Source organism: Haematobia irritans, chromosome 1, assembly GCF_050003625.1.
Source record: "Haematobia irritans isolate KBUSLIRL chromosome 1, ASM5000362v1, whole genome shotgun sequence".
In the NCBI taxonomy this organism is placed as follows: domain Eukaryota; kingdom Metazoa; phylum Arthropoda; class Insecta; order Diptera; family Muscidae; genus Haematobia; species Haematobia irritans.
In genome coordinates this window covers 236,961,089-236,988,044 of record NC_134397.1, presented here as the reverse complement: position 1 = coordinate 236,988,044, position 26,956 = coordinate 236,961,089, and the positions used below count along the sequence as shown (strand labels likewise).

Below are 26,956 nucleotides of genomic sequence, written 5' to 3'. Positions count from 1 at the left end.
ACCGAATACCAAAAACTTATTTTGTTTTGTTTTACATATATTCCAGATATGTTCGGAAGATTCCGAAAAGATATTCAACATTACATACTACTATATTAAATTTTTGCTATGAAACTGTATGTGTCATATTAAAGACTTAAAGTCAGAAGAGAACAGTACTTGATATAAATGAAATACACTGTGTTGTTGGTTCAAAAATATTTTTTTATTGAAAAAATAAAAATTTTGTAACAAACGAATTTTTTGGTGATAACAGTTTAAAGTTTTCAAAGAAATTAAAAACTCTAACAAAAGAAAATCGTTTTCTTTACATATTATTACAATTTTAATACGAGCTAACAGGTTGGCTGATAAGTCCCCGGTCTGACACATAGATGGCGTCGCTAGTATTAAATGCATATTATTTTTATATAGTACCAACCTTCAAATGATTCGTGTCAAATGACGTAATTGACGTAAGTCAATTAGTTTGTGAAATAGAGCGTCTTTTGTGAGGCAACTTTTGGAAAAAAAGTAATTTGGTGTTTTGATAAAATACTGTTTTCTGAAGGGAAAAAATATGGTGGAAGCAAAAACTTCCCAATAAACACAGGATGAGCGTTTTTCAAATGCAACAACTTTTCAGTTTGAGGGTAAATATAATTTTCAACATAAATTCAACTTGACTTGAAATAGCTCATCTTCAATACATCTTCAAATTGTTTGCGAATTACTTCCAATTTGCCAAAATGTTGACGAAATCTTTGAAAAGGTGTTGAAGATAATATGAGAAAACTTTGACAAAACACTACCCTAAAATGCAACGAAAAAACCATGTGGTTTTCAATACTTATTTGTGCAACGAAGTTCGTGGTCAATTGCAAGAAATTAAAAAAAATGGAACATTTTAGACAAATAACCAAATAGTTTATAAAAATAGACAAGTGAAAATAAAAAAATGAAATAAAACTTTAAGGAAGTCACTAAATGTATATCTCTTTGCAGAAAACTAAAATTAAGGGATCTACGTACTTGAAAACATTAAAAAGCTGACCGATGAAAAAATTGTGGACAATTAACTGGAACTGATTCAAATAGTTTATAATAATTGGTACGTCAATATGAAAAATTAAATCAACACTTTGGAGAAGTCACTAAATTTAAATCTCTTTGCAGAAAACTAAAATCTTTGGATGCTACATTCTTGCAAACATTAAAAAGCTGACCAATGAAAAATGAGTGGCTTATCGACAAGAAAAAGTTTCCTGAAACATTACAAGTGCAACCAATTAAAATTGTTAAAAACAACAAATTGTTGAAATCAACAACTTCTGGATGAAAATGTGCATCACATCGTCAGTTTAATTCATACACCTAGACCTCGCTTTGCGTCGCAGATACGTTCCAAAAAAATACGACGCGTGAGTTATGACTTTCTATGGCAAACCATGCTGGATATTTGGTGAATTCCTTCTGCTGGAAATCAATTCTAACACGCGGCCCAGTACGTTCCTAATTTCAAATTGCAGGTTAATAAATTTTAATGCTGTTTTATGACACCAAAAAGAAGGAAATCGAATTATCAATGCAAAAGTGTTTACTAATAATGTTTAAGATATTTAAAGTTTTTTTTTTTTCTTATTTGTTGATATGTTTAATAAGATTATTATTTATCAATTGGTATTGTAGTGTATTATGTAGTGTAGTGTATTATTATATATTTTATTTTGCTAAAAATGAATAAATTATACAAAATTCATAGAATTTTGGCTTTGACTTTCAATTTGAAGTGGGGATATCATTCATACAAATTTAGGTTGAAAAGTATTTGCAACGATGTTAATTTTGAATTTAACTCGCATCGAAAATTGTTTGACAAATTATTGAGTAGCGATGCATTTCAATTTGAGGATAACACTTGAGATATTGCTAATGTGTTGAATTTCACTGTTGAGGGTAATGTCTGTTTTTTGTTGAGAACGCGATTTTCTCAACTTGAATAATGCCCTAATTCTTTGAAAAAATGTTTGAACAATTGTTAAAATTTAGCATTTTTCAAACGTTTGTGTTTTTTGGGTTGCCTTGATAATGAGTTTCCGGACTCTGCCCCAGGGAAATCAACAATAATTGATTGGTATGCAAAATTCAAGCGTGGTGAAATGAGCACGGAGGACGGTGAACGCAGTGGACACCCGAAAGAGGTGGTTACCGAAGAAACCATCAAAAAAATCCACAAAATGATTTTGAATGACCGTAAAATGAAGTTGATCGAGATAGCAGAGGCCTTAAAGATATCAAAGGAACGTGTTGGTCATATCATTCATCAATATTTGGATATGCGGAAGCTCTGTGCAAAACGGGTGCCGTGCGAACTCACATTTCACCAAAAACAACAACGTGTTGATGATTCTGAGCGGTGTTTGCAGCTGTTAACTCGTAATACAATGGAGTTTTTCCGTCGATATGTGATGGATGAAACATGGCTCCATCACTACACTCCTGATTCCAATCGACAGTCGGCTGAGTGGACAGCGACCGGTGAACCGTCTCCGAAGCGTGTAAAGACTCAAAAGTCCGCTGGCAAAGTAATGCACTCTGTTTTTTATCGATTATCTTGAGAAGGGAAAAACCATCAACAGTGACTATTATATGGTGTTATTGGAGCGTTTGAAGGTCGAAATCGCGGCAAAACGGCCCTATATGAAGAAGAAAAAAGTGTTGTTCCACCAAGACAACGCACCGTGCCACAAGTCATTGAGAACGATGGCAAAAATTCATGAATTGGGCTTCGACTTGCTTCCCCACCCACCGTATTCTCCAGATCTGGCCCCAGAGTCAAAAGAATGCCCCAGAGTCAAAAGGATGCTTGGCTGAAATGAAGAGGTGATCGCCAAAACTGAGGCCTATTTTGAGGCAAAACCGAAGGAGTACTACCAAAATGGTATCAAAAAATTGGAAGGTCGTTGTAATCGTTGTATCGCTCTTGAAGGGATCTATGTTGAATAATAAAAACGAATTTTGACAAAAAAAATGTGTTTTCCTTTGTTAGACCGGGAACTTATCAGCCAACCTGTTAATTGGACATGAAGATTAAGGAATTGGTATTATTAAGCTATTGAAAAGAAAATGCCAGATACCCACAAGCCTGACTATACATATGTTTCAGTGTCGGCCAATCCACATTTCCATATTCTCTAGTAAGATCTGCCTGGGTGAGATGATTCAATTTGGGTCTTATATGCTAATTTCTTATGAAAATTACATACGAGAATTATTTTCTCCCAAGTTGAACCATTTTTTCACCACCACTGTACATCATCTTCTCATATAGCTACAATCCCTTAATCCTATTTTTTTCGATTTCAATTTGTTACTACATTACTGCAACAACAAATCGAAACCTATTTTTAGAGACATTGCTGAATTCACCTGACGTTTTCGGTACACGTTTTTTCTTTGCGTGTACTGAGGTGGGATAATCCACCGCTGTGAATTATATTATTATTTAGCCATTACTCTATGCGTAGGGTATTGCATAGGGTAATCCACCCATCGCTTGCTATTGTTTGTTGACCCTTAAACAGTCTCACTTTTTAACAATCTAGAATCGATTGATACTCATTGAGATAAGATAATCCAGTTCAAAACAAAAAACATGTTTTTTTTTTTTTAATTCAGACCCCCACCAAACATGCGAATTTAGTTTGCTATCATTTGTCATGGCTACAAAACCAATTCTATATGGAACATATACAAGTCCCGGTGTAAATGCTGTACGTATTACTCTTAAAACTCTTGGAGTCGAATATGATTTTTGTGAAGTGCGACCAATGCAGGGTGAAAACAATTCTCCCGAATATTTAAGAAAAAATCCCACAGGCACCATACCAGCATTTGAGACCGAAAATGGTGAATTCATAGGTGATTCACATGCCATTGTAGCATATGTGGTGGATCGTTATGCCAAAGATGATTCCTTATATCCGCGCGATTTATATGCGCGAGCCAAGGTTCAACAGTTACAACATTTTGCTGATAGTTGGCTTTTTGCATTGTGTGTTAAACCTGCGTTTGCTCCAATATTTGCCCGCTTATCCACTACTGTACCCGAGAATATTCTGAAGGATTTCGATCGAGCCTATGCGATTTTGGAAAGATTTCTGGGTGATCATAAATGGATAGCTGCCGATCATGTGACAATAGCTGATTTTAATTGCATCACCTGTTTATATGGAATGTTCTACTTGCATCCATTCACCGCAGATACACATCCCCTTCTAAGTGATTGGTTTAATCGAATGATGTCCGATTCCAATGTTTATGATACAATTATGTCTGGTTCCGCAATGACTTCTTCTTTAAGCTTTCTAAATAAAACCGTGTCGAAATTATAATAAATTTGTGTTCATGATTTATGTATCCTCTTCCTGGAAACATCTGGAAAACGTATAATATGTTCATAAGGACACCTATACATCAATAAGGACCAAGTCTACAAGATCTTTGGAAGTTATACTGGACATTAGATAAAATTGATAATATTGGGAGAATGTACAGAAACATGGCGATGCATTGAAAAATAAAGGGAATATGGTATAAGTGGCTGCGAATACAGCATCAACCCATATCCGTTGAGTGTACACCCATGGAAAAAACCATGAACGGCATGCTGATTTCAAAACGTTCCGTTCATGAAAGTACAAGAAAATACTGACAAAATTTTCTATAGAAATAAAATTTTTTATAGAGTATAAAATTTTCTATAGAAATAAAATTTTGACAAAATTTTCTATAGAAATAAATTTTTGACAAAATTTTCTATACCAATAAAATTTTGACAAAATTTTCTATACACCCTCAAAAAAATCGCTTCTGTAACATATACTCCCAAACATATTTTGCTTCAAGCATATACATTTTTGGGTATTGCCCAAGCATTTATATGTTTGATTTCTTCCAATATATAATATGTTTGAAAGCATATTGATCTAAACAATATAATATGTTTGGGTAGTCTAAGTTCCAAACATTTTGTATTTTTCCATCCAAATTCAATAATGTTGTCTTCCAAAAAACTATATGTTATTATGTGAACATATAATATGTTTGGAGGCATTTTGGACCCAAAAATATTATATGCTGAGAAGAATTTTCTCCCAAAGAATATTGTGCTCAAAATTTTTTTTCTGCCTAATTGTATATTGCCTCACATTTTTTTCGCTTCCATGAGTTTTTTTAGTTCTTAGCACCTTTTTCTGTAATACAAACATTGTAGAAGAAATTATTAAATTTTATAATTTTGTTTCAATTTTACCTTTTGCCGGACGGGGATTCGAACAGCGGACCACACAGTTTGTAAGCCAGCACACTAACCACTGGGCTACGTAGCTGTTATGGTCATCAAGAGATAATTATCGTTATAAGTTATATTTATATGGCATAGTTTGCGGCGCCCACGAGCCGATGCAAACATAACATTGTTTAACAACATAACATTGTTAAACATACATTTGTTGGCAGCGTGGAGCAGTGGTTGGTCGTCCGCCTCGCGTGACAGGGGTCCTGGGTTCGATCCCTGCTTCGACCAACACCATTTTTTTTTTAAATATATTTTTTAACATATATTCCAGATTCGTTCGGAAGTTTCAGCATTACATACTATTATATTAAAGTTTTACTACGAAATTGTAAAGTGTGTTTTATAAAAGACTTAAAGTCAGAAAAGAAAAATGCTTGATATAAACGAAATGGACTGAGTTCAAATCAAATATTATTTTTTTATTGCAAAAATAAAAATGGTGTAACAAATAAAGGTTTTTGTATACAAGTTTAAAATTTTCGAAGAAATTCAAAAACTCTTACAAAAGAAGAACGTGAATTCGAGTATATAAAAATATTTTTCCATCGAATCCTAAGGTTAACGATAACCATTCAAAAGCACATTATATTTAAATTCTAAACAGTAATTTTACAACAGCACATAAATTTATTTTGGTGTGAACAATTGTTTGCTAGCATGTAACACCATTAATTTAGAAATGCAAATAAATATGAATTTTTTTTAACGAATAATTTTGTACTTAATTTAATTCTTAAGGCCGGTATAAATTGGTATTATCGCGTTAAAATGGTCATGTTTACCCTTTTACTTTTCTTTAATAATTTCTTTTAAAGAAAATAAACTTATTCAATTGTTGCTTTGGATCTTTTCCCACCATAACCTAATCTAACCTAAAATTTCGACAAAATTTTCTATAGAAATAAAATTTTGATAAAACTTGCTGTAGAAATAAAATTTTCTATAGAGTATAAAATTTTCACTAAATTTTCTACAGAAATAAAATTTTGACAAAATTTTCTGTAGAAGTAAAATTTCGACACAATTTTCTATCGAAATAAAATTTTGACAAAATTTTCTTTAGAAAAAATTGTCTATATATTTGAACTGAAAAATTATCTATATATTTGAACTGAAACATAATATTTTATATAAGGTTTATATTTTTGTCAGTGTGATCATTTATTCAACTTACTCTATGCTAACCTAGGTTAGGTTAGGTTATGTGGCAGCCCGATGTATCAGGCTCACTTAGACTATTCAGTCCATTGTGATACCACAGTGGTGAACTTCTCTCTTATCACTGAGTGCTGCCCGATTCCATGTTAAACTCAATGACAAGGGACCTCCTTTTTATAGCCGAGTCCGAACGGCGTTCCACATTCTAGTGAAACCACTTAGAGAAGCTTTGAAACCCTCAGAAATGTCACCAGCATTACTGAGGTGGGATAATCCACCGCTGAAAAACTTTTAGGTGTTCGGTCGTAGCAGGAATCGAACCCACGACCTTGTGTATGCAAGGCGGGCATGCTAACCATTGCACCACGGTGGCTCCCTAGCCGTACTTGTAATGATCTTGTGCTAAAAAATCATATTGATCTTTGAATTTAAAAAACAAAAAACGTACAAACTTGAAATCTCACAACACTAAAACATATAATCTCTGTCAGAAATACATAGACCAACATTCAAAACGATAAGATATACGCCATACTCATTAATATACTAAAGTACAATATTTTATACTTTTTTTTAGCCACTTCGGTATTTGGCTATTTTTATGAATTTAGTGTGATATCAACAATCATGGTAACGAAACCAATTCTGTACGGTTCCTTAACTAGTCCCACAGTAAATGCTGTGGTAATCACGTTCAAAGCTTTAAATGTTGACTATGAGCTGATCGATGTGAAACCGATTAAGGGAGACAATAAAAAACAGGACTATCTAAATAAAAATCCCACTGGCACTATACCAGCCTTAGAGACCGAAGATCATAAATTCATAGGAGATTCACATGCCATTATTTCCTATGTGGCAGATCATTATGCTCACGGCGATGATGATTCCTTGTATCCGAAGGATTTGTATCAGCGAGCTAAGGTTCATCAATTGCAGCATTTTGCCAATAGCATTATGTTTTCGTTATGTGTAAAACCAGCTTTCGCCCCATTATTTTCGCGGCAAACCACCGAGGTACCCGAAGAAATTCTACGAAAATTTGATGAAGCCTATGAAATGATGGAGAGATTCCTATTGCAGCATAAATGGGCTGCTGCAGATCATATGACAATTGCCGATTTCAGTTGTATCACCTGTATTCATGCCATGTATCATTTAAGAAAATTTACGGCAGAATCATATCCCCATCTGATGGATTGGTATAAACGAATGCTGACCACAACCTATGTAAATGAAACATTTGACAGTGATCCCATGAAGGCGACCATTCAATTTCTATATAAATATGTTATTAAAGATTAAGAAAAGATTCTTTTGTAATAAAAACTGCATATAAGAAATTTTCAAAAATATCTTTCGATAATTTTGAAAATCAACTCTAATCGACTTTTAATGTTGGACAAAACGGATAAGTAGTCTACTTGAAATGGGTATGTAAAGCAAATATCTTTATACAGTGCAATCGCGGTAACATGAACTAATTAAAACCAAGAGAATTCACGTTAGCGAAAATATACACGTTAGCGAATTTCAGAACAAAACATATCCATATTCGGGTAATTTACACGTTCTAGCGTGATAGTAATTCAATTTCATGAAAAAATTAAAAAAGAAAAAAAACCAGGTATATACGGCCGTAAGTTCGGCCAGGCCAAATCGTATGTACCCTCCACCATGGATTGCGTAGAAACTTCTACGAAAGACTGTCATCCACAATCGAATTACTTGGGTTGTGGTATCTTAAAACTTCTTAACATCGTTTTCTAAATTAGTCCATACGTGATATATATTAGACAAAAAAGTTATGTATAGGTAAGTCTACAAATAATTATTAATAATTGACATGGACTTTTGCACGGTATGTAGAGAGCCAGAATTGAAATATGGGGGTCGCTTATATGGGGGCTATATACGATTATGAACTTGATATGGACCAATTTTTGTGTGATTGGGGATCGATTTATCTGAGGGCTATATATAACTATAGACCGACATGGACCTAGTTAGGCATGGTTATTAACGGCCATATACTAGAACAATGTACCAAATTTCAACTGACTCGGATGAAATTTGCTCCTCCAAGAGGCTCCAAAACCAAATCTCGCGATCGGTTTATATAGGGGCTATATATGTGTATAGCCTGATATGGACCACTTTTGGCATTGTTGTTAAATATCATATACTAGCACCAAGTACCAAATTTCAACCAAATCGGATGAATTTTGCTTCTCCAAAAGGCACCGGAAGTCAAATCTGAGGATCGGTTTATATGGGGGCTATATATATATATGGACTGATATGAACCAATTCCTGCATGGTTGTTGAATACCATATACTAACATCATGTACAAAATTTCAACCGAATCGGATGAATTTTTCTCTTCCAAGGGGCTCCGGAGGTCAAATCTGGGGATCGGGGCTATTTATAATTATGGACCGATTTCGACCAATTTTTGCATGGGAGTTTGAGGCCATATATTAACACCACGTACCAAATTTCAACTGAATCAGATGAATTTTGGTCTTCCAAGAGGCTCCGGAGGTCAAATCTGGTAATCGGTTTATATGGGGGCTTTATATGTACCGATGTGGACCAATTTTTGCATGCATGTTAGAGACCATATAGTAACACCATGTATGATGATGAAATTTGCTTCTATTAGAGGCTCCGCAAGCCAAATCAGGGGATCGGTTTATATGGGGGCTATATGTAATTATGGACCGATGTGGACCAATTTTTGCAAGGTTGTTAGAGACCATATACTAACACCATGTACCAAATTTCAGCCGGATCGGATGAAATTTGCTTCTCTTAGAGCAATCGCAAGCCAAATTTGGGGGTCCGTTTATATGGGGGCTATACGTAAAAGTGGACCGATATGGCCCATTTGCAATACCATCCGACCTGCATCAATAACAACTACTTGTGCCAAGTTTCAAGTCGATAGCTTGTTTTGTTCGGAAGTTAGCGTGATTTCAACAAACGGACGGACATGCTCAGATCGACTCAGTATTTCACCACGACCCAGAATATATATACTTTATATGGTCTTAGAGCAATATTTCAATGTGTTACAAAAGGAATGACAAAGTTAATATACCCCCCATCCTATGGTGGAGGTATAAAAAGAGATCGGAAAAATATCAGTGGGTATGTATAATTCCATACCCAGTGATATTTTTCCGATCTCAATTTAAATCTACTATATAAAAATAAGTCGGGTTTTCCTTCCTGACGCAATAACTCAAGAACGCACGAACCGATTTCCACAGTTTTGCATTCGTTGGAAAGGTCTCGGGCTCTGTGAGGTTTATAGTGAAGAAAAAAGTTTCAATGGAAAAGCGGGACATTACAAAAATATATAATTTGAATTCATCGCAGTGCTTTTGTTATAAAATAATTTTATTTTTTCACATGAAAAATGTTCGGAGAACGTAGAGGGTAATCATGTGGTGAAAATAGGGTACCTCATTTTTCCTCATTTGAAATTTCCAATGAAGGTTAAGGGTGACCCGCTACTTTATTTTTCGATATTTCGCGGAGGTGGACCACCACTTTATACGATTTTTGTTTAAAGTACAGTAAAAAACAAAAATTCTCTGATTTATGTTACTTTAGATTTACAGAGAACACGCCGTGAGGTTATGAATTTATTATGGGGTACGCAATTCTTTAATATTTGGACGGGAAGGGGGACCCCCCTGTCCCTTTTTGAAAATTGGAACAAAATTATCCGATTTGCTTGAAATTTTCATGGAAGGTTGAAGGAGGCGTCTAGGCAAAGAAGAGCTACTTTAGTTTTCGATATTTGGTCGAGGAGGGGGTCTCCCCTTTGTCCCACTTTTTTCAAAGTACGGTGAAAAACTAAAATTTGTGGACTTATTGAAATTTTACGGAGAATTTGGGGGAGATTATGAAATTTTTATTAGGTATATGATTTTTGTAATATTTGGTCGGGGAAAAATAAAAGGGCACAGGAAGACCTCCTTTCTCTTCCAGTACATACCGTGAAACAATTAAGCTTTTCCAATTTACTTGAAATTTACAGAGGATGTGGGGTAGGTTATATTATTGTACTGGATATCAGATTTTGTGATATTCGAAAGGGAAGGGGGCATCTCCTTGCCCTGCTGCTTAAAAACGTCTACACAATGTACGCTATATCATTTTTCGATATTGAGACGGGGAGGGAGACCTCCTCAAAAACTGAAAAAAATAGAATTCTCAAGTTTACTTGAAATTTACAAAGCCGTAGGGGAAGGTTATGAAATCAATTTGGTGTACTTGATTTTTGGGAATTTGGACGGGAACCTTCCTCTTGCCCCTCCCCAATAAACACAGGATGAGCGTTTTTCAAATGCAACAACATTTCAGTTTGAGGGTAAATATAATTTTCAACATAAATTCAACTTGACTTGAAATAGCTCATCTTCAATACATCTTCAAATTGTTTGCGAATTACTTCCAATTTGCCAAAATTTTGACGAAATCTTTGAAAAGGTGTTGAAGATAATATGAGAAATCTTTGACAAAACACTACCCTAAAATGCAAAAAAAAACCATATGGTTTTCAATACTTATTTGTGCAACGAAGTTCGTGGTCAATTGCAAGAAATTAAAAAAATGGAAAATTTTAGACAAATAACCAAATAGTTTATAAAAATAGGTAAGTGAAAATAAAAAATGAAATAAAACTTTAAGGAAGTCACTACATGTATATCTCTTTGCAGAAAACTAAAATTATGGATTCTACGTTCTTGAAAACATTAAAAAGCTGACCGATGAAAAAATGGTGGACAATTAACTGAAACGGCTTCAAAAATTTTATAATAATTGGTACGTCAATATGAAAAATTAAATCAACACTTTAGAGAAGTCACTAAATTTAAATCTCTTTGCAGAAAACTAAAATCTTTGGATGCTATATTCTTGCCAACATTAAGAAGCTGACCAATGAAAAATGAGTGGCTTATCGACAAGAAAAAGTTTACAGAAACATTACAAGTACAACCAATTAATATTGTTAAAAACAACAAATTGTTGAAATCAACAACTTCTGGATGAAAATGTGCATCACATCGTCAGTTTAATTCATATGCTATTATCAGTTTAAAATGGATATTTTGTGAATTCCTTCTGCTGGAAATCAATTCTAACACGCGGTCCAGTACGTTCCTAATTTCAAATTGCCCGCATGTTAATAAATTTTAATGCTGTTTTATGACACCAAAAGGAAAGAAATCGAATTATCAATGCAAAAGTGATTACTAATAATGTTTAAGATATTTAAAGTTTTGTTGTTTGTTTTTTTTTTCTTATTTGTTGATATGTTTAATAAGATTATTATTTATCAATTGGTATTGTAGTGTATTATGTAGTGTAGTGTATTAATATATTTTTTATTTTGATGAAAATGAATAAATTATACAAAATTCATAGAATTTTGGCTTTGACTTTAAATTTGAAGTGGGGATATCATTCATACAAATTTAGGTTGAAAAGTATTTGCAACGATGTTAATTTTGAATTCGCATCGAAAATTGTTTGACAAATTATTGAGTAGCGATGCATTTCAATTTGAGAATAACATTTGAGATATTATTGCTTATGTGTTGAATTTCACTGTTGAGGGTAATGTCTGTTTTTTGTTGAGAACGCGATTTTCTCAACAATTTCTCAACTTGAATATTACCCTAATCCTTTGAAAAAATGTTTGAAAAATTGTTGAAATTTAGCATTTTTCAAACGTTTGTGTTTATTGGGTCGCTATGAAACTTGAAGAGAAGTTTACAGATTTTCTTGGAACTTGCAGAGAAAGTGACGTCCCTTTACAAAAAAATAGAGCAAAATCCGATTTACTTGAACTTGGGAGAAGATGGTTAAGTTTATACATGGTACATGAGTTTTCGATGTCTGGTTGGGGAAGGGGAATAGTATAGTTGGGTAGTTTGTGAAATAAATATAGGGTACGTGAATTTACTATATCTGGTCGGGGAGGAGCGAAGTAGGGGCGGTTCCTTTTTGCCCAATTTTTTAAAAATAGAAAGTAGAGGATTGTCGATAAATGAAAACTTGGTACATAATTGTATGATTTTTCCATAGGCTTCTTGCCAGGTTTTTTTAAGTAGAAGGCAACGTAGAGGGTGCTTCATTTTCCGGTATATGTTTGGAAAAGGCATGTTATCCGTGACCAAATCTTTAACAAATGTTAATATGGTAAATTTTATTGGTATTTATTGGACGGTGTGTTGAGGAGAAGTATACCTCCAACCATTTGAATACAGAACAATTAAAAAACAAACAAAAAATGGTTGAAAGCGAACACCCCCTACCCGACATTTGTTAAGCCGGTACTTCATTACTTCAGTTTTTGTGCCTGATCCTACTCTTTAAAAGAGTTCAAATCTTTTCGAATTTGTTTTCAGATCGAAGGATATGGATGACTAAATTAACGAAAATATGCTTCGGGAGGCGCAGCGAAACGGGCTGGGTTATGCTAGTTACTCGTAATAATAAAAATTCACGAAAAAAGCCAAATTAGTGCCCATGTTCCCAAATCCACTTCCAGGTGAATGTGAATCAATTCCACGATTTTCGAGTCCTACAATCCACATTCACCGGAATTTTCGTGAAATCAATTCACTTGCAAAAGTCTTGGTGAAAGTTGAATTATGTCCAAGATTTCCGGTTAAAAAAAGTGCTCGCGTAAAAAATTTGAAATGTTTTATATTTAATACACGAGTTTTATTAAAACTGCGTCATTTTTAATTAAAAAAATAATAAATTATAATAAGTCTATTGATTCCACTTATTTTGATTTCCGCCTTAGTGAATTTTTGGGTGATTTGCGCAACCCAGCTGGTTACAGAAAAGTTCAAAAAAGAGCGTGGAATTAAGAACACCAAATTTTCACGTTCGTGGATTTGACGTGAATAGTGGAAGTAGAATTGAAGTGGATATCGGAACATGGGTGTAGATCAATAAAATAGAGCTGCTATATCTAAATCTGAACCGATTTTTTCTAAAATCAATAGCGATTGTCTTTGAGCCAAAGTACAACTCTGTGCCAAATTTGAAGATGATCGAACTTAAACTGCGAGCTGTACTTTGCACACAAAATTACATATACAGACAGACAGACAGCCGGACAGACGGACATCGCTAAATCGACTCAGAATTTAATTCTAAGACTATGGGTATACTAAACGATGGGTCTCAGACTTTTCCTTCTTGGCGTTACATACAAATGCGCAAACTTATTATACCCTGTACCACAGCAGTGGTACATATATATTCCAAAGCTTTTTCGCAAGTTTTAGAGTGGTCCAACTCAGGATGTGTGTAAGTTTATACGACGAAAGAATTCATTTACATATTTTATTAAAGTTTTCTGCGAATTTTGCAAATTTTACGAACGACTTTTTACGAATATACGAAATATATACTTAATATATTATATTAACTTTCCATCGTAAAAAGTTAGTGCTGTGAAACAATCGTGATTGGTCGTGATCTCGACTAATAATCGAAGTCACGAGAGCTCTCGTGAGTCTAAAAATTGTTGTGAATCGTTAACCGCCTTTAAAAGTTCTGTTTGCGTGAATGTACATCAGTATTTCGTAAATATGCTTGAGAGAGAGGAAGAGTTCCTAACACGTCACACGTTAGACTCACAATGAAAATGTTCATTTTTACTAAGAGAAATCTTTGAGTGTACTTTCCAAAAAAATGCGTTTGGCCAAAAACACTAGTATTTAGATAAAGGTACTTACCTGCGAGAAAATATAATATGATGCGCCAAAAATTTTGTTAATGTAATCATTTCGGCTCGCGGTACCGATACCGCGGTTTATTTGCGGGTAAATTCGACCATGTACTTACGAAGTTTCTTAATAATAAAAATAAATGACATTTTATTGTTTCTATTTATTTATTTTTCGTTCGTAGCAACGTCATAAACAATTTTATCAGGCAATTACACATTATACTTAAATCAATAACATTTACACTTGGTCCAATTGAACATAGTAATTGATGTGTTGTGAATTCAATAACAGGGAATTTTGATATTTTTGGAACATTTTCATTCAATTATTCCATTCTTTTCATATTTGACTTAATAAATTATTTTCATATTTGACTTAATAAAAATCGTATTTGATATATTTTTTTCAGTCAATTATGCCAATAATTGATTTTTATTTTGCTTCAGTTTTTTCTGTGTAAATATCATTTCCCATTCGCTTTTCACTATAAGGAAGTTTGTTAAGGAGAGAACTATATATAGTTTTTGTGATAAACGATGATTATTTTACAGGATGTAAAAAAAAATCATACCGACTAAAAAAATTGTTTTCTTCCCTCACATCTTTCTAATTTCCACGATGTTTTTTTTTAGTTTTTAGCAACATTTTCGGTAATACAAACAATGTAGAAGAAATTATCCAATTTTATATATTTTTTTTAAATTTTACCTTTCGCATGGGCGGAGAATCGAACTGCGGAGCATACATTTGTAAGCTAACAATAGACAATTATCGCTATAGCCATCAATGCACAAGCATCACAGACAGTCAAGCAGATATATTTATAAAGCATAGTTTTCGGCGCACACGAGCCGACATAAAAAAAACTTTATTTTTTTCAGTGTAGTTATGAAAGGGGGAATTTTTAATCCATCGATTTGGCCGATCTTTGTGTTTGGCTTTGTGAGTTAGATTTTAATAAACAATGGTTGCACTTTTAAAGCTATTTATTGTACAAACAAATTTAATTTAATTTAAGCAAATGATTCATGAACATTGACAACACTGTTCTTACTACAAGTGTGATATAGCGGTATGTTTTTCTAAAAATCGACGAGATGACAACATTGGTTCACTCATCAAAGTATCCCTAACATAAGATATTGCCAACATTCGATTATACCAATCCAATATCTTGGGATATGTCTCCTTTGTTATCGGACGGAGCCCATTCATCGAAATTACTGAACAAATACAATTAAAATCTGCAACCGTCATATGATTGGCAGCAACCCATACGTTTTGTTCTAGAAATCTTTCCAACATTGCATAGGCCAAATCAAAATTAATCAAAATATCTTCGGGTACAGTTTTCGATTTACGGGTAAACAGTGGATGATAAGCGGCTTTAACGCATGTTGTGAATAGAACATTGTTGGAGAAATGTTGCAATTGTTGTACTTTAGCACGTCTATACAAATCCTTAGGATACAATGTGTCATCTGCAGCATAACGATCAACGAGATATGCACATATGGCATGTGAATCACCTATGAACTGATGATCTTCAGTTTCCAAAGTTGGTATTGTACCAGTGGGATTTTTACGTAAATATTCGTCAGTTCGTGTTTCTCCCTTCAATGGTTTGATTTCGCGAAATTCATAGTCAACTTTTAAAGCTTTTAATGTGATGACAACGGCATTAACAGTCGGACTGGTGTGTGAACCGTAGACAATTGGTTTCGATACCATGATTGGCTAAATTAAACTAAAAATAAAAATTGTTGGACTTTCGAATACAGGTCTTTTTCTATAAACAACAAACAACAACTCTCTTTGTATAAGAGATTATCTTATCTGCATATGCTCTCTGTGACAAATGAGATTTGGCCTACCACCGGTACTTTGAAAAAAAAAAATGATTTGTGAACAATACGCAAAAAATTCTTTTCTTAGAAATGTAAAATAAGAATTTTTGGGAATAGTAAAAAAAACATTTCGCATAAATAAATTATTGTAGAAATTTATGACAATTGCTCTATATAGATGGCACTGAATATTACACTGAAAAACATATTATCGTGCGGCCAAAGTAAATGTAAAGATTTACTAAATTCATATTTCCAACAAAATAATTCAGAATTTCTTAAAATTTATAAATTTATAAACATATATATGGGAGCTATATCTAAATCTGAACCGATTTCAACCAAATTTGGCACGCATAGCTACAATGCTAATTCTACTGCCTGTGCAAAATTTCAACTAAATCGGAGTAAAAAATGTGCCTTTGTGGTAATATGAGTGTAAATCGTGGGAAAGCTATATATGGGAGCTATATCTAAATCTGAACCGACTTCAACCAAATTTGGTACAGCCAGTTGGAATGTTAATTCTACTTCCTGTGCAAAATTTCAAGTAAACCTGAGTAAAAAATTGGCCACGGTGGTCATATGAGTGTAAATCGGGCGAACGATATATATGGGAGCTAAATAAATCAGAAGCGATTTCAATAAAATTTGGCACACTGTACTACCCCAGCAAAAAAATAGCTACCAAAAAAGTAGTTTGGATCCCCAATCTGTGGTCCGGAAGCAGTGCAAACTTGGATCATCTCCAATGAATTTTACATGGGCTTGTTATAGGACGGAATTACTCCCTTTTTGGATTCTTTGCATTGCTTTAGAATTTGTGCCCTGGAAGTTAATTTGAATGAAGAAATTTAAAAAGCGAAAAAAACATTTTTTCAACCAATTTCACTTTTTTCATCCATATGTTTTATTACACAATTATTTTCCTATTATCTAATTTTTACATTTTGAAAAACTTTTTCGCTCCGACCAGGGGTTGAACCTGGGTTTGCTGGCACCATAACAGAACGAATTAGCACACTCAGCCACAAACGCCATTGAACATAAAGCGTCGAAAGGTAAATTCAAATGTTTGTGATATGATCGTAATACGACACCAAGGAATAACATTCTAATTGCTTCTCGAGATGTTCTTTATTAGTACGAACGAAAAAATAAGAAACGCAGGTTCAAATCTCACAAGCGGCAATTTTTTTATCAAATATTTTTCTAAAAAAATATTTTTTTATGTCATGCATCGTTTTTATTTTCGGTATATATTTTCGTATAAATATATTTTTTCCATTAAAAATCAACAAAAAAAATAAAAATTCTAGTAATTTGCAAAACCTTCTCAAAAGAACTTCCATGGAAGCGAAAAAGTCAAACGGCACAGGTTCAAATCCTAGCGGGGATGAAATTTATTTTTTTTTATTTTTTTATTTTTTTTACTTTTTATTAATTTTCTATTTTTTTTAGTTTTTTTATTAGTTTTCTATTTTTTTTTTTGTAAAATTTAATTGCACAAAATTTGCACTTAAAATAGCCTGATTGCGTTCTTTCTAATACTTGTCCCCAAGGACTGCATCGGAAGTAGAAAAAAATCATTGGGGGATCCCAAGATGCGCTTTAGAAGAAATGTTTGTGCACTTATCCAAAAGGACTGCATCGGAAGTGGTAAAAAATCATTGGGGGATCCCACAATGCGCTTTAGAAGAAATGTTTGTGGACTTGTCCAAAAGGACTGCATCGGACTTGTCCAAAAGGACTGCTTCGCTCGATGGGGGATTCTGGGACAACTTCCAATTTTTTTTGCTGGGACACTACTAATTGTACTCCTAGTGCAAAATTTCAACCAAATTGGGGTAAAACTCTGGCTTCTGGGGCCATATAAGTCCATATCGGCCGAAAGATATATATGGGAGCTATATTTAAATCTGAACCGATTTCAATAAAATTTGGCACACTTGACTATAGTACTAATGGTTCTTCTTGTGCAAAATTTTAAGCAAATTAGGGTAAAACTCTGGCTTCTGGGGCCATATCGGGCAAAAGATATATATGGGAGCTATATCTAAATCTGAATCGATTTCTTCCAAAATCAATAGGGTTCTATTCTGAGGCCAAGACACATACTTGTGCCAAATTTGAAGACGATTGGACTAAAACTGCGACCTAGACTTTGATCACAAAAATATGTTCACAGACAGACGGACATGGCTATATCGACTCAGAAGCCCACCCTGAGCATTTTCGCCAAAGACACCATGTGTCTATCTCGTCTCCTTCTGGGTGTTGGAAACATATGCACTAACTTATAATACCCTGTTCCACAGTGTAGCGCAGGGTATAAATATCGGCAAAATATTTCCAATTAAAAAGTTGATAGAAGTTTTAGATTTTTTCAATTAATAAATAAATTGATACAATTAACATCTTAAAAAAAGATAGAAAAATTAAGTTAAACTTTTAAATTAAAAAATTAATTGATACAATTAATTTTTTAATCAAACTCGGAAGACTAATGCCCATATTAATAATAGTTTACTAACAGTTTATGGAAGGATTTGTATGATGGTTTAACGTTTACGTTAACTTTTAAAAAAATTTTCAGTTAAAGTTAACCGGAGAGAAGATATTTGCAATTTACTGTCTGTTAACTGGCAGTTAAAGCCAAACGGAGCTACAAGAAAATGACCGTTTACGGTGTGTGTGTCAATTAAAAATAGTTGAATCAATTAAATTTTTAATTGAATATTTTTTAAAACTCAATTAAAATTTTAATTGGAAAATTTTTCGTACCAAATTTCAAGTCGATAGCTTATTTCGTTCGGAAGTTAACGTGATTTCGTTAGACAGGCAGACATAGAGGACATGCGGACGGACATAGCTAGATCGACTCAGAATTTCACCACGACTTAAAATATAGTATATACTTTATGGGGTATTAAACCAATATTTCGATGTGTTACAAACGGAATGACAAAGCCCCATATAAAACCCCATCATATTGTAGAGGGTAAAATTAATTGGATCAATTAATTTCGTGATTGAATCCTGGAGTCACTGGTTCTCTCCGAGCCAATAAAACATCACAATTTAACAAAGTCTTCAACAGCGCCATACCCTCCAAAGCTCTGGGTCTGAACGAAATTTTAAAGATGATACATTTTCTGGATTTACTCCCCAGCAAAAAACATTGGAAGTTGTTTCACAAACATTTCTTTTTAAGAGCATCCCGGTTATTTTGAATCAGTCTTAGAAATGCGTCATTTAGCCGTTTTGAAGGCAAAATTTAAATTTTGAACAATTAAATGTTGCAAAGAAAATTAGAAACAAAATCAACAAAAAAAAGTAAAAAAAAATAAAATTAAAATTTTCATGCCCGAAATTCAAACAAAAAATTTAAAAAATAAAATTAAATTTTTCACGCCCGCGAAAAGTTAACAAAAATCATAATTAGAAAATAAAATTGTAATAAAAAATAATGATAAAAATAAAAAGTGAAATTGGTCGAAAAATTTTATTTTTTCTAAATTTCTTCATTCAAATGAACTTCCAAGGCACAACTTCTAAAGCAATCAGCAATGCAAAGGATTAAAAAACGGAGTACTTCTGTCCTATGACAAGCCCATGTGAAATTCATTGGTAATGATCCAAGTTTGCACTACTTCCGGATCACAAACTGGCGATCCAAACTACTTTTTTGGAAGCTCTTTTTTTTCTGGGTAGCAGTTTAGTACCTGAAGTTATCAGGTACTTCTCTCCTCTACAAAGGTCGAATGAGAGTGAATAGTAGAGGTTACGATAGTCTCCGTTATCCAAAACAATTGAGGTATTATTCTCCCAACGATATGACTGTGACACTTCACCATGGATATACGAATAATTCAAAACGAAACAGTCTTGAAACACATTATTTGAGGACATCGAGAATACGTCCCTACCGGCAGGAGTGAAACGTTGGGTGCTGAATTATATGTGTGCACGCCAGTGGTACGTGGAATTCAGGGACAAAAAGTCAAAACCCCGTAGAGTTAAACAGGGAGTTCCCCAGGGTGGGGTGATATCTCCGGCACTGTTTAACCTCTACCTGTCCTCGATTCCACGCCCACCTGACGGCGTCGAGATTGTATCATATGCGGATGACTGTACAATCTTGGCATCTGGGCCCAATGTTGATGACATCTGCGATCGTTTAAATGTCTACTTAGCTAATCTTACCAGTTATTTCACTGCGAGAAACTTGAGGATATCCCCCACCAAATCCTCAGCCACACTATTCACTACATGGACGGCAGAAGGGCGCAGGCAGTTGAATATTAGTATCGATGGTGAAATAATTCCGACCACAAATTACCCCAAGATTCTTGGGGTCACATTCCACAGCCTTTTTAGGTCGTCTGCCCATGCCACTGCAATTTGTAATAAGAAACAAGGTCCTCAAGTCACTTGCCGGCAGTACTTGGGGTGCGAACAAAGAAACCTTGTTAACTACCTATAAGGCAATTGGCCGGTCAGTGGTAAACTATGCAGCGCCAATGAGGACACCGCAGACTAGTGATACGCAGTGGAATAACATTCAAACCTGTCAGAACGCTGCCCTTAGAACTGCGACTGGGTGTCTCCGCAGCACACCCCTGGATCACCTTTATGTGGAGACAAAGATCATCCCTGTGCTAAGACACAACTACATGTTGTCAAAGCAGTATCTCCTGGGTTGTTATCGCAGTAATCATCCAAACCACCATCTCATGGATGCACAACCACCACCCAGGAACGTAAGAGTTGATATACATAATCTAGAGCGCGAGATCCAGCGCTACAAAAGAGAACCTCTAGATCAAGCAGCGTACCAGGCAGGTTTGAACAGGAGTCATGAGGATACTGTAGCGGTGAGAAGCTACAAGGTTAATCCTATTCTCGGTGTCCGTCCACCGCCCATAGCAACGGAGGAAAGAGACCTCCCATGGCAGACTAGGGTAGTTTTGGCCCAGTTAAAATCAGGCAAGTGCAGCCGCCTCAATTCCTATTTATCAGTGATTGATAGCAGCGTAGCTGACGTATGTCCAATCTGCAACCAAGGGCCACACGACACGCGTCATCTTTTCTCTTGCCCAGCTAAACCTACCCGACTTACCGCCAGGTCACTCTGGACGCACCCCACATTAGTCGCAGAGTTCCTCGATCTGGCCACAAGCTGAAGTATCAATGAATATAACATAAAAATGGATGAAATCACAATAAACTGTTACAACAACAACAACAACAGTCTTGAGACTTTGTAGAAATTTCTATATCTCTATTACGCTTTATACAAAATATACATATACAAAATATATACATATTACACAAAATTCTTATATATTTTAATGATGTGAGCACTATTTCTCATCGGAAGGCTCTTCAACTATATAACCTTCTTTGGCACGATATACAAGTGATTTATTTGCCTTTTCGGCTGTAACATTGTTTTTATCATTCGAGACCATTTGTTCATGCTCCTCCATTTTTACAATACCCCCTCGAAGTCTTTCAGGAGGATTATAGTAATCATCCGCATCAATTTGAGGCAAACGCACAATCATATTTCCTGGATAAGTTAGAATCGGTTGATATTCGTATAATGGTATGAAAGTAGATTGAACTGGGAGGATGCCGTAAGCAAAATCGCCAAATGGAAATTGTCCATATGGATCCATGGAACGTAAGGACACATGAGACCGAAAAGCCATCCAAGGTTCCATTTGGTACAATGTATTTGCTTGTGTTACATCATAATGAAGTGTGGGCAATTGTGGTGTTGTACTATAAACTCCCGGTGGAAAATATTCCGATTCCTCCCTGCAGTCTGCTTCATCTACATCCATTACGATAACCGAATTTCTCGGTTGAAATGACATGAAATGACTTTTTATAAGATTTTTGTTTTGTTATTGAATTCTTTCTTCAGTCCAAAATATCCAGAGGTTGCTCAATAGGTTCCCATTGATTGGCAATATTAATACATATGCGAATATAAAATGCATCCACTTGTAAACTACGAGTCAAATAAAATTTCAGAAGAAGCTCGAAAATCATCAGATTTAGACTGAATAATGCGTGAAGGTATTATTACGCACTGCAGTTCTTTATGGGAATCCAAGCTTTATATGACCCCAAATATTCCACAAAAAAAAATCCTTCGGCTGGTTATACAAAATATATAGAATTTTTTTTCTTGCTGAAAATTTTGAAATAAATTTGTTTGTTTGAATTTATTTTGACAATGAACACATCGCCAAAGAAAATTTGGTGAAATACACCAAACGAAAAATTGTTTGGAAATGGATATTTAATCAATAAGTTTAAGTCAAAGCATATTAGGGAAGGAGCTTTCAGTATAACGGTATTTGAAAATTGTCGAAAAAATCAAATTTTTTCAAATGAAAAACTTATTTTGGCCTTAGCTCCTTAAATATGCGTACTACAGTGAAGAGCACCTCAATTCGCGACAAGAAGAAACATGCTTCAAAGAGTGAAAAGGAAAAATCAAATTTTTATATGAAAAACTTATTTTCAAAATCGTCGAAAAATTCAAATTTTTATATGAAAAACTTATTTTGGCCATAACTCCTTAAGTATGCGTCCTAGAGCAAAAAGGACTTCAATTCGTACCACCCCCAAAAATCAAAATTACGATGAAAATCGTCGAAAAATTCAAATTTTATATGAAAAACTTATTTTGGCCATAACTCCTTAAATATTCGTACTAGAGCGAAAAGGACCTTAAATCGTGACCACCCCAAAAAATCAAAATTTCGATGAAAATCGTCGAAAAATTCAAATTTTTATATGAAAAACTTATTTTGGCTATAATTCCTTAAATATGCGTCCTAAAGGACCTCAATTCGTGACCACCCCCAAAAAAATAAAATTTCCTCAAAAAATTTATTTTTATATGAAAAACTTATTTTTGTCATAACTCCTTAAATAATCGTCCTAGGGCGAAAAGGACCTCAATTCGTGACCACCCCCAAAAAATCAAAATTTCGATGAAAATCCTCGAAAAATTCAAATTTTTATATGAAAAACTTATTTTGGCCATAACTCCTTAAATATTCGTCCCAGGGCGAAAAGGACCTCAATTCGTGACCACCCCCAAAAAATCAAAATTTCGATGAAAATCCTCGAAAAATTCAAATTTTTATATGAAAAATTTATTTTGGATATAACTCCTTAAATATGCGTCCTAGAGCGAAAAGGATCTTAATTCGTGACCACCCCAAAAAAATCAAAATTTCGATGAAAATCCTCGAAAAAATAAAATTTTTATATGAAAAACTTATTTTGGCCATAACTCCTTAAATATGCGTCCTAGAACGAAAAGGACCTTAATTCGTGACCACCCCAAAAAAATCAAAATTGCGATGAAAGTCCTCGAAAATATAAAATTTTTGTATGAAAAACCTATTTTGGCCATAACTCCTTAAATATGCGTGAGCCACCGTGGTGCAATGGTTAGCATGCCCGCCTTGCATACACAAGGTCGTGGGTTCGATTCCTGCTTCGACCGAACACCAACAAGTTTTTCAGCGGTGGATGATTCCACCTCAGTAATGCTGGTGACATTTCTGAGGGTTTCAAAGCTTCTCTAAGTGGTTTCACTGCAATGTGGAACGCCGTTCGGACTCGGCTATAAAAATGAGGTCCCTTGTCATTGAGCTTAACATGGAATCGGGCAGCACTCAGTGATAAGAGAGAAGTTCACCAATGTGGTATCACAATGGACTGAATAGTTTAAGTGAGCCTGATACATCGGGCTGCCACCTAACCTAACCTAACCTAACCTAACCTACAGCGAAAAAGAACTTAATTCGTGACCACCCCAAAAGATGAAAATCTTCGAAAAATTAAAATTTTTATATGAAAAACTTATTTTGGCCTCAAATATGCGTCCTAGAGCGAAAAGGACCTCAATTCGTGACCACCCCCAAAAAAATCAAAATTTCGATGAAAATCGTCGAAAAATTCAAATTTTTAAATGAAAAACTTATTTTGGCCATAACTCGTCAAATATGCGTCCTAGAGCGAAAAGGATCTCAATTCTTGACCACCCCAAAAAATCAATATTTCCTCGAAAAACTCAAATTTGTATATGAAAAACTTATTTTGGCCATAACTCCTTAAATATGCGTCCTAGATCGAAAAGGACCTTAATTCGTGACCACCCCAAAAAACCAAAATTTCGATGAAAATCCTCGAAAAATTCAAATTTTTAAATGAAAAACTTATTTTGGCCATAACTCCTTAAATATTCGTCCTAGGGCGAAAAGGACTTTAATTCGTGACCACCCCAAAAAAATCAAAATTTGGATGAAAATCCTCGAAAAAAATAAAATGTTTATATGAAAAACTCATTTTGGCCAAAACTTCTTAAATATACGTCCTAGAGCGAAAATGACCTCAATTCGTGACTATCCCCAAAAGATCAACATTTCGATGAAAATCCTCGAAAAATTCAAATTTTTATATGAAAAACTTATTTTGGCCATAACTCCTTAAATATGCGTCCTAGAGCGAAAAGGACCTCAATTCGTGACCACCCCCAAAAAATCAAAATTTCGATGAAAATCTTATTTTGGCTATAATTCCTTAAATATGCGTCCTAGAGCGAAAAAACCTCAATGCGTGACCACCCCCAAAAAAATAAAATTTCCTCGAAAAATTCAAATTTTTATATGAAAAACTTATTTTGGCCATAACTCCTTAAATATTCGTCCTAGGACGAAAAGGACCTCAATTCGTGACCACCCCCAAAAAATAAAATTTCCTCGAAAAATTCAAATTTTTATATGAAAAACTTATTTTGGCCATAACTCTTTAATATGCGTCATAGTGCGAAAAGGATCTCAATTCGTGACCACCCCAGAAAAATCAAAATTTCGATGAGAATCCTCGAAAAATTCAATTTTTTTATGTGAAAAACTTATTGTGGCCATAACTCCTTAAATATTCGTCATAGAGCGAAAAGGACCTTAATCCGTGACCACCCCAAACAAATCAAAATTTAAGTGAATATCCTCGAAAAATTCAAATTTTTATATGAAAAACTTATTTTGGTCATAACTCCTTAAATATGCGTCCTAGAGCGAAAAGGACCTCAATTCGTGACCATCCCCAAAAAATCAAAATTTCGATGAAAATCCTTGAAAAATTCAATTTTTTATATGAAAAACTTATTTTGGCCATAACTCCTTAAGTATGCGTCCCAAATCGAAAAGGACCTAAATTCGTGACCACCCACAAAAAATCAAAATTTCGATGATAATCCACGAAAAGTTCAAATTTTTATATGAAATTCTTATTTTGGCTTTAATTCCTTAATTATGCGTCCTAGAGCGAAAAGGACCTCAATTTGTGACCACCCCCAAAAAAATAAAATTTCCTCGAAAAATTCACATTTTTACATGAAAAACTTATTTTGGCTTTAATTCCTTAAATATTCGTCCTAGGGCGAAAAGGACCTCAATTTGTGACCACCCCCCAAAAAATCAAAATTTCGATTAAAATCCTCGAAAAATTCAAATTTTTTATGAAAATCTTATTTTGGCTATAATTCCTTAAAAAAGCGCCTTAGAACAAAAAGGAGCTCAATTCGTGACGACCCCCAAAAAAAATAAAATTTCCTCGAAAAATTCAAATTTTTATATGAAAAACTTATTTTGGTCATAACTCCTTAAATATTCTTACTAGAGCGAAAAAGACCTCAATTCGTGACCACCCCCAAAAAATCAAAATTTCGATGAAAAATCGTCGAAAAATTAAAATTTTTATATGAAAAACTTATTTTGGCCGTAACTGCTTAAATATGTGTCCTAGTGCGAAAAGGACCTTAAATTGTGACCACCCCAAAAAATCAAAATTTCGATGACAATCCTCGAAAAATTCAAATTTTTATATGAAAAACTTATTTTGGCCATAACTCCTTAAATATGCGTCCTAGAGCGAAAAGGACCTCAATTCGTACCATCCTCCTTAAATATGCGTCCTAGAGCGAAAAGGACCTCAATTCGTGACCACCCCCCACAAAATCAAAATTTTCTCGAAAAATTCAAATTTTCATATGAAAAACTTATTTTGGCCATAACTCCTTAAATATGCGTCCTAGAGCGAAAAGGACCTCAATTCGTACCATCCTCCTTAAATATGCGTCCTAGAGCGAAAAGGACCTCAATTCGTGACCACCCCCCACAAAATCAAAATTTTCTCGAAAATTCAAATTTTTATATGAAAAACTTATTTTGGCCATAACTCCTTAAATATGCGTCCTAGAGCGAAAAGGACCTCAATTCGTACCATCCTCCTTAAATATGCGTCCTAGAGCGAAAAGGACCTCAATTCGTGACCACCCCCCACAAAATCAAAATTTTCTCGAAAAATTCAAATTTTCATATGAAAAACTTACTTTGGCCATAACTCCTTAAATATGCGTCCTAGAGCGAAAAGGACCTCAATTCGTGACCACCCCCCAAAAAAACCAAAATTTCCTCGAAAAATTCAAATTTTCATAAGAAAAACTTATTTTGGCCATAACTCCTTAAATATGCGTCCTAGAGCGAAAAGGACCTCAATTCGTAACCACCCCCAAAAAATCAAAATTTCCTCGAAAAATTCAAATTTTTTATGAAAACTTATTTTGGCCATAACTCCTTAAATATGCGTCCCAGACTGAAAAGGACCTCAATTCGTGACCACACCCCAAAAAAATCAAAATTTCTATGAAAATCCTCGAAGAACTCAAATTTTTATATGAAAAACTTATTTTGGCCATAACTCCTTAAATATGCATCCTAGAGCGAAAAGGACCTCAATTCGTGAC

At 34.3% G+C, this 26,956-nt stretch overlaps 4 protein-coding genes across 4 annotated transcripts; 2 read left to right on the top strand and 2 right to left on the bottom strand.

Moving 5' to 3' along the window:
* Positions 1-3,671: 3,671 nt before the first annotated feature.
* LOC142219571 (glutathione S-transferase 1-like) lies at positions 3,672-4,377 on the top strand. The gene has a single exon (XM_075288500.1). It carries the CDS (start codon positions 3,699-3,701, stop codon positions 4,371-4,373), a length of 675 nt encoding a protein of 224 aa, XP_075144615.1. The 5' UTR covers positions 3,672-3,698; the 3' UTR covers positions 4,374-4,377.
* Positions 4,378-7,053: 2,676 nt separating this feature from the next.
* Positions 7,054-7,875, top strand: LOC142219570 (glutathione S-transferase 1-like). Its single transcript, XM_075288499.1, has one exon. The coding sequence runs from the start codon at positions 7,124-7,126 to the stop codon at positions 7,799-7,801; it is 678 nt and encodes a 225-aa protein (XP_075144614.1). The 5' UTR covers positions 7,054-7,123; the 3' UTR covers positions 7,802-7,875.
* A 7,359-nt stretch (positions 7,876-15,234) lies between these two features.
* On the bottom strand, positions 15,235-16,014 carry LOC142234946 (glutathione S-transferase 1-like). Its single transcript, XM_075306186.1, has one exon. It carries the CDS (start codon positions 15,995-15,997, stop codon positions 15,320-15,322), a length of 678 nt encoding a protein of 225 aa, XP_075162301.1. The 5' UTR covers positions 15,998-16,014; the 3' UTR covers positions 15,235-15,319.
* Positions 16,015-21,369: 5,355 nt separating this feature from the next.
* Positions 21,370-22,369, bottom strand: LOC142219569 (uncharacterized). Its single transcript, XM_075288497.1, has 2 exons — positions 22,218-22,369; positions 21,370-22,135 (listed from the first exon to the last, which is right to left on the bottom strand). The coding sequence occupies exon 2, from the start codon at positions 21,996-21,998 to the stop codon at positions 21,480-21,482; it is 519 nt and encodes a 172-aa protein (XP_075144612.1). The 5' UTR covers positions 21,999-22,135; positions 22,218-22,369; the 3' UTR covers positions 21,370-21,479.
* Between the last annotated feature and the right edge of the window lie 4,587 nt (positions 22,370-26,956).

Bases quoted from the DNA above. Each gene is read 5' to 3' on its own strand.
- LOC142219570 (XM_075288499.1), top strand. From the start codon at position 7,124: ATGGTAACGAAACCAATTCTGTACGGTTCCTTAACTAGTCCCACAGTA.
- LOC142219571 (XM_075288500.1), top strand. From the start codon at position 3,699: ATGGCTACAAAACCAATTCTATATGGAACATATACAAGTCCCGGTGTA.
- LOC142219569 (XM_075288497.1), bottom strand. From the start codon at position 21,998: ATGTCATTTCAACCGAGAAATTCGGTTATCGTAATGGATGTAGATGAA.
- LOC142234946 (XM_075306186.1), bottom strand. From the start codon at position 15,997: ATGGTATCGAAACCAATTGTCTACGGTTCACACACCAGTCCGACTGTT.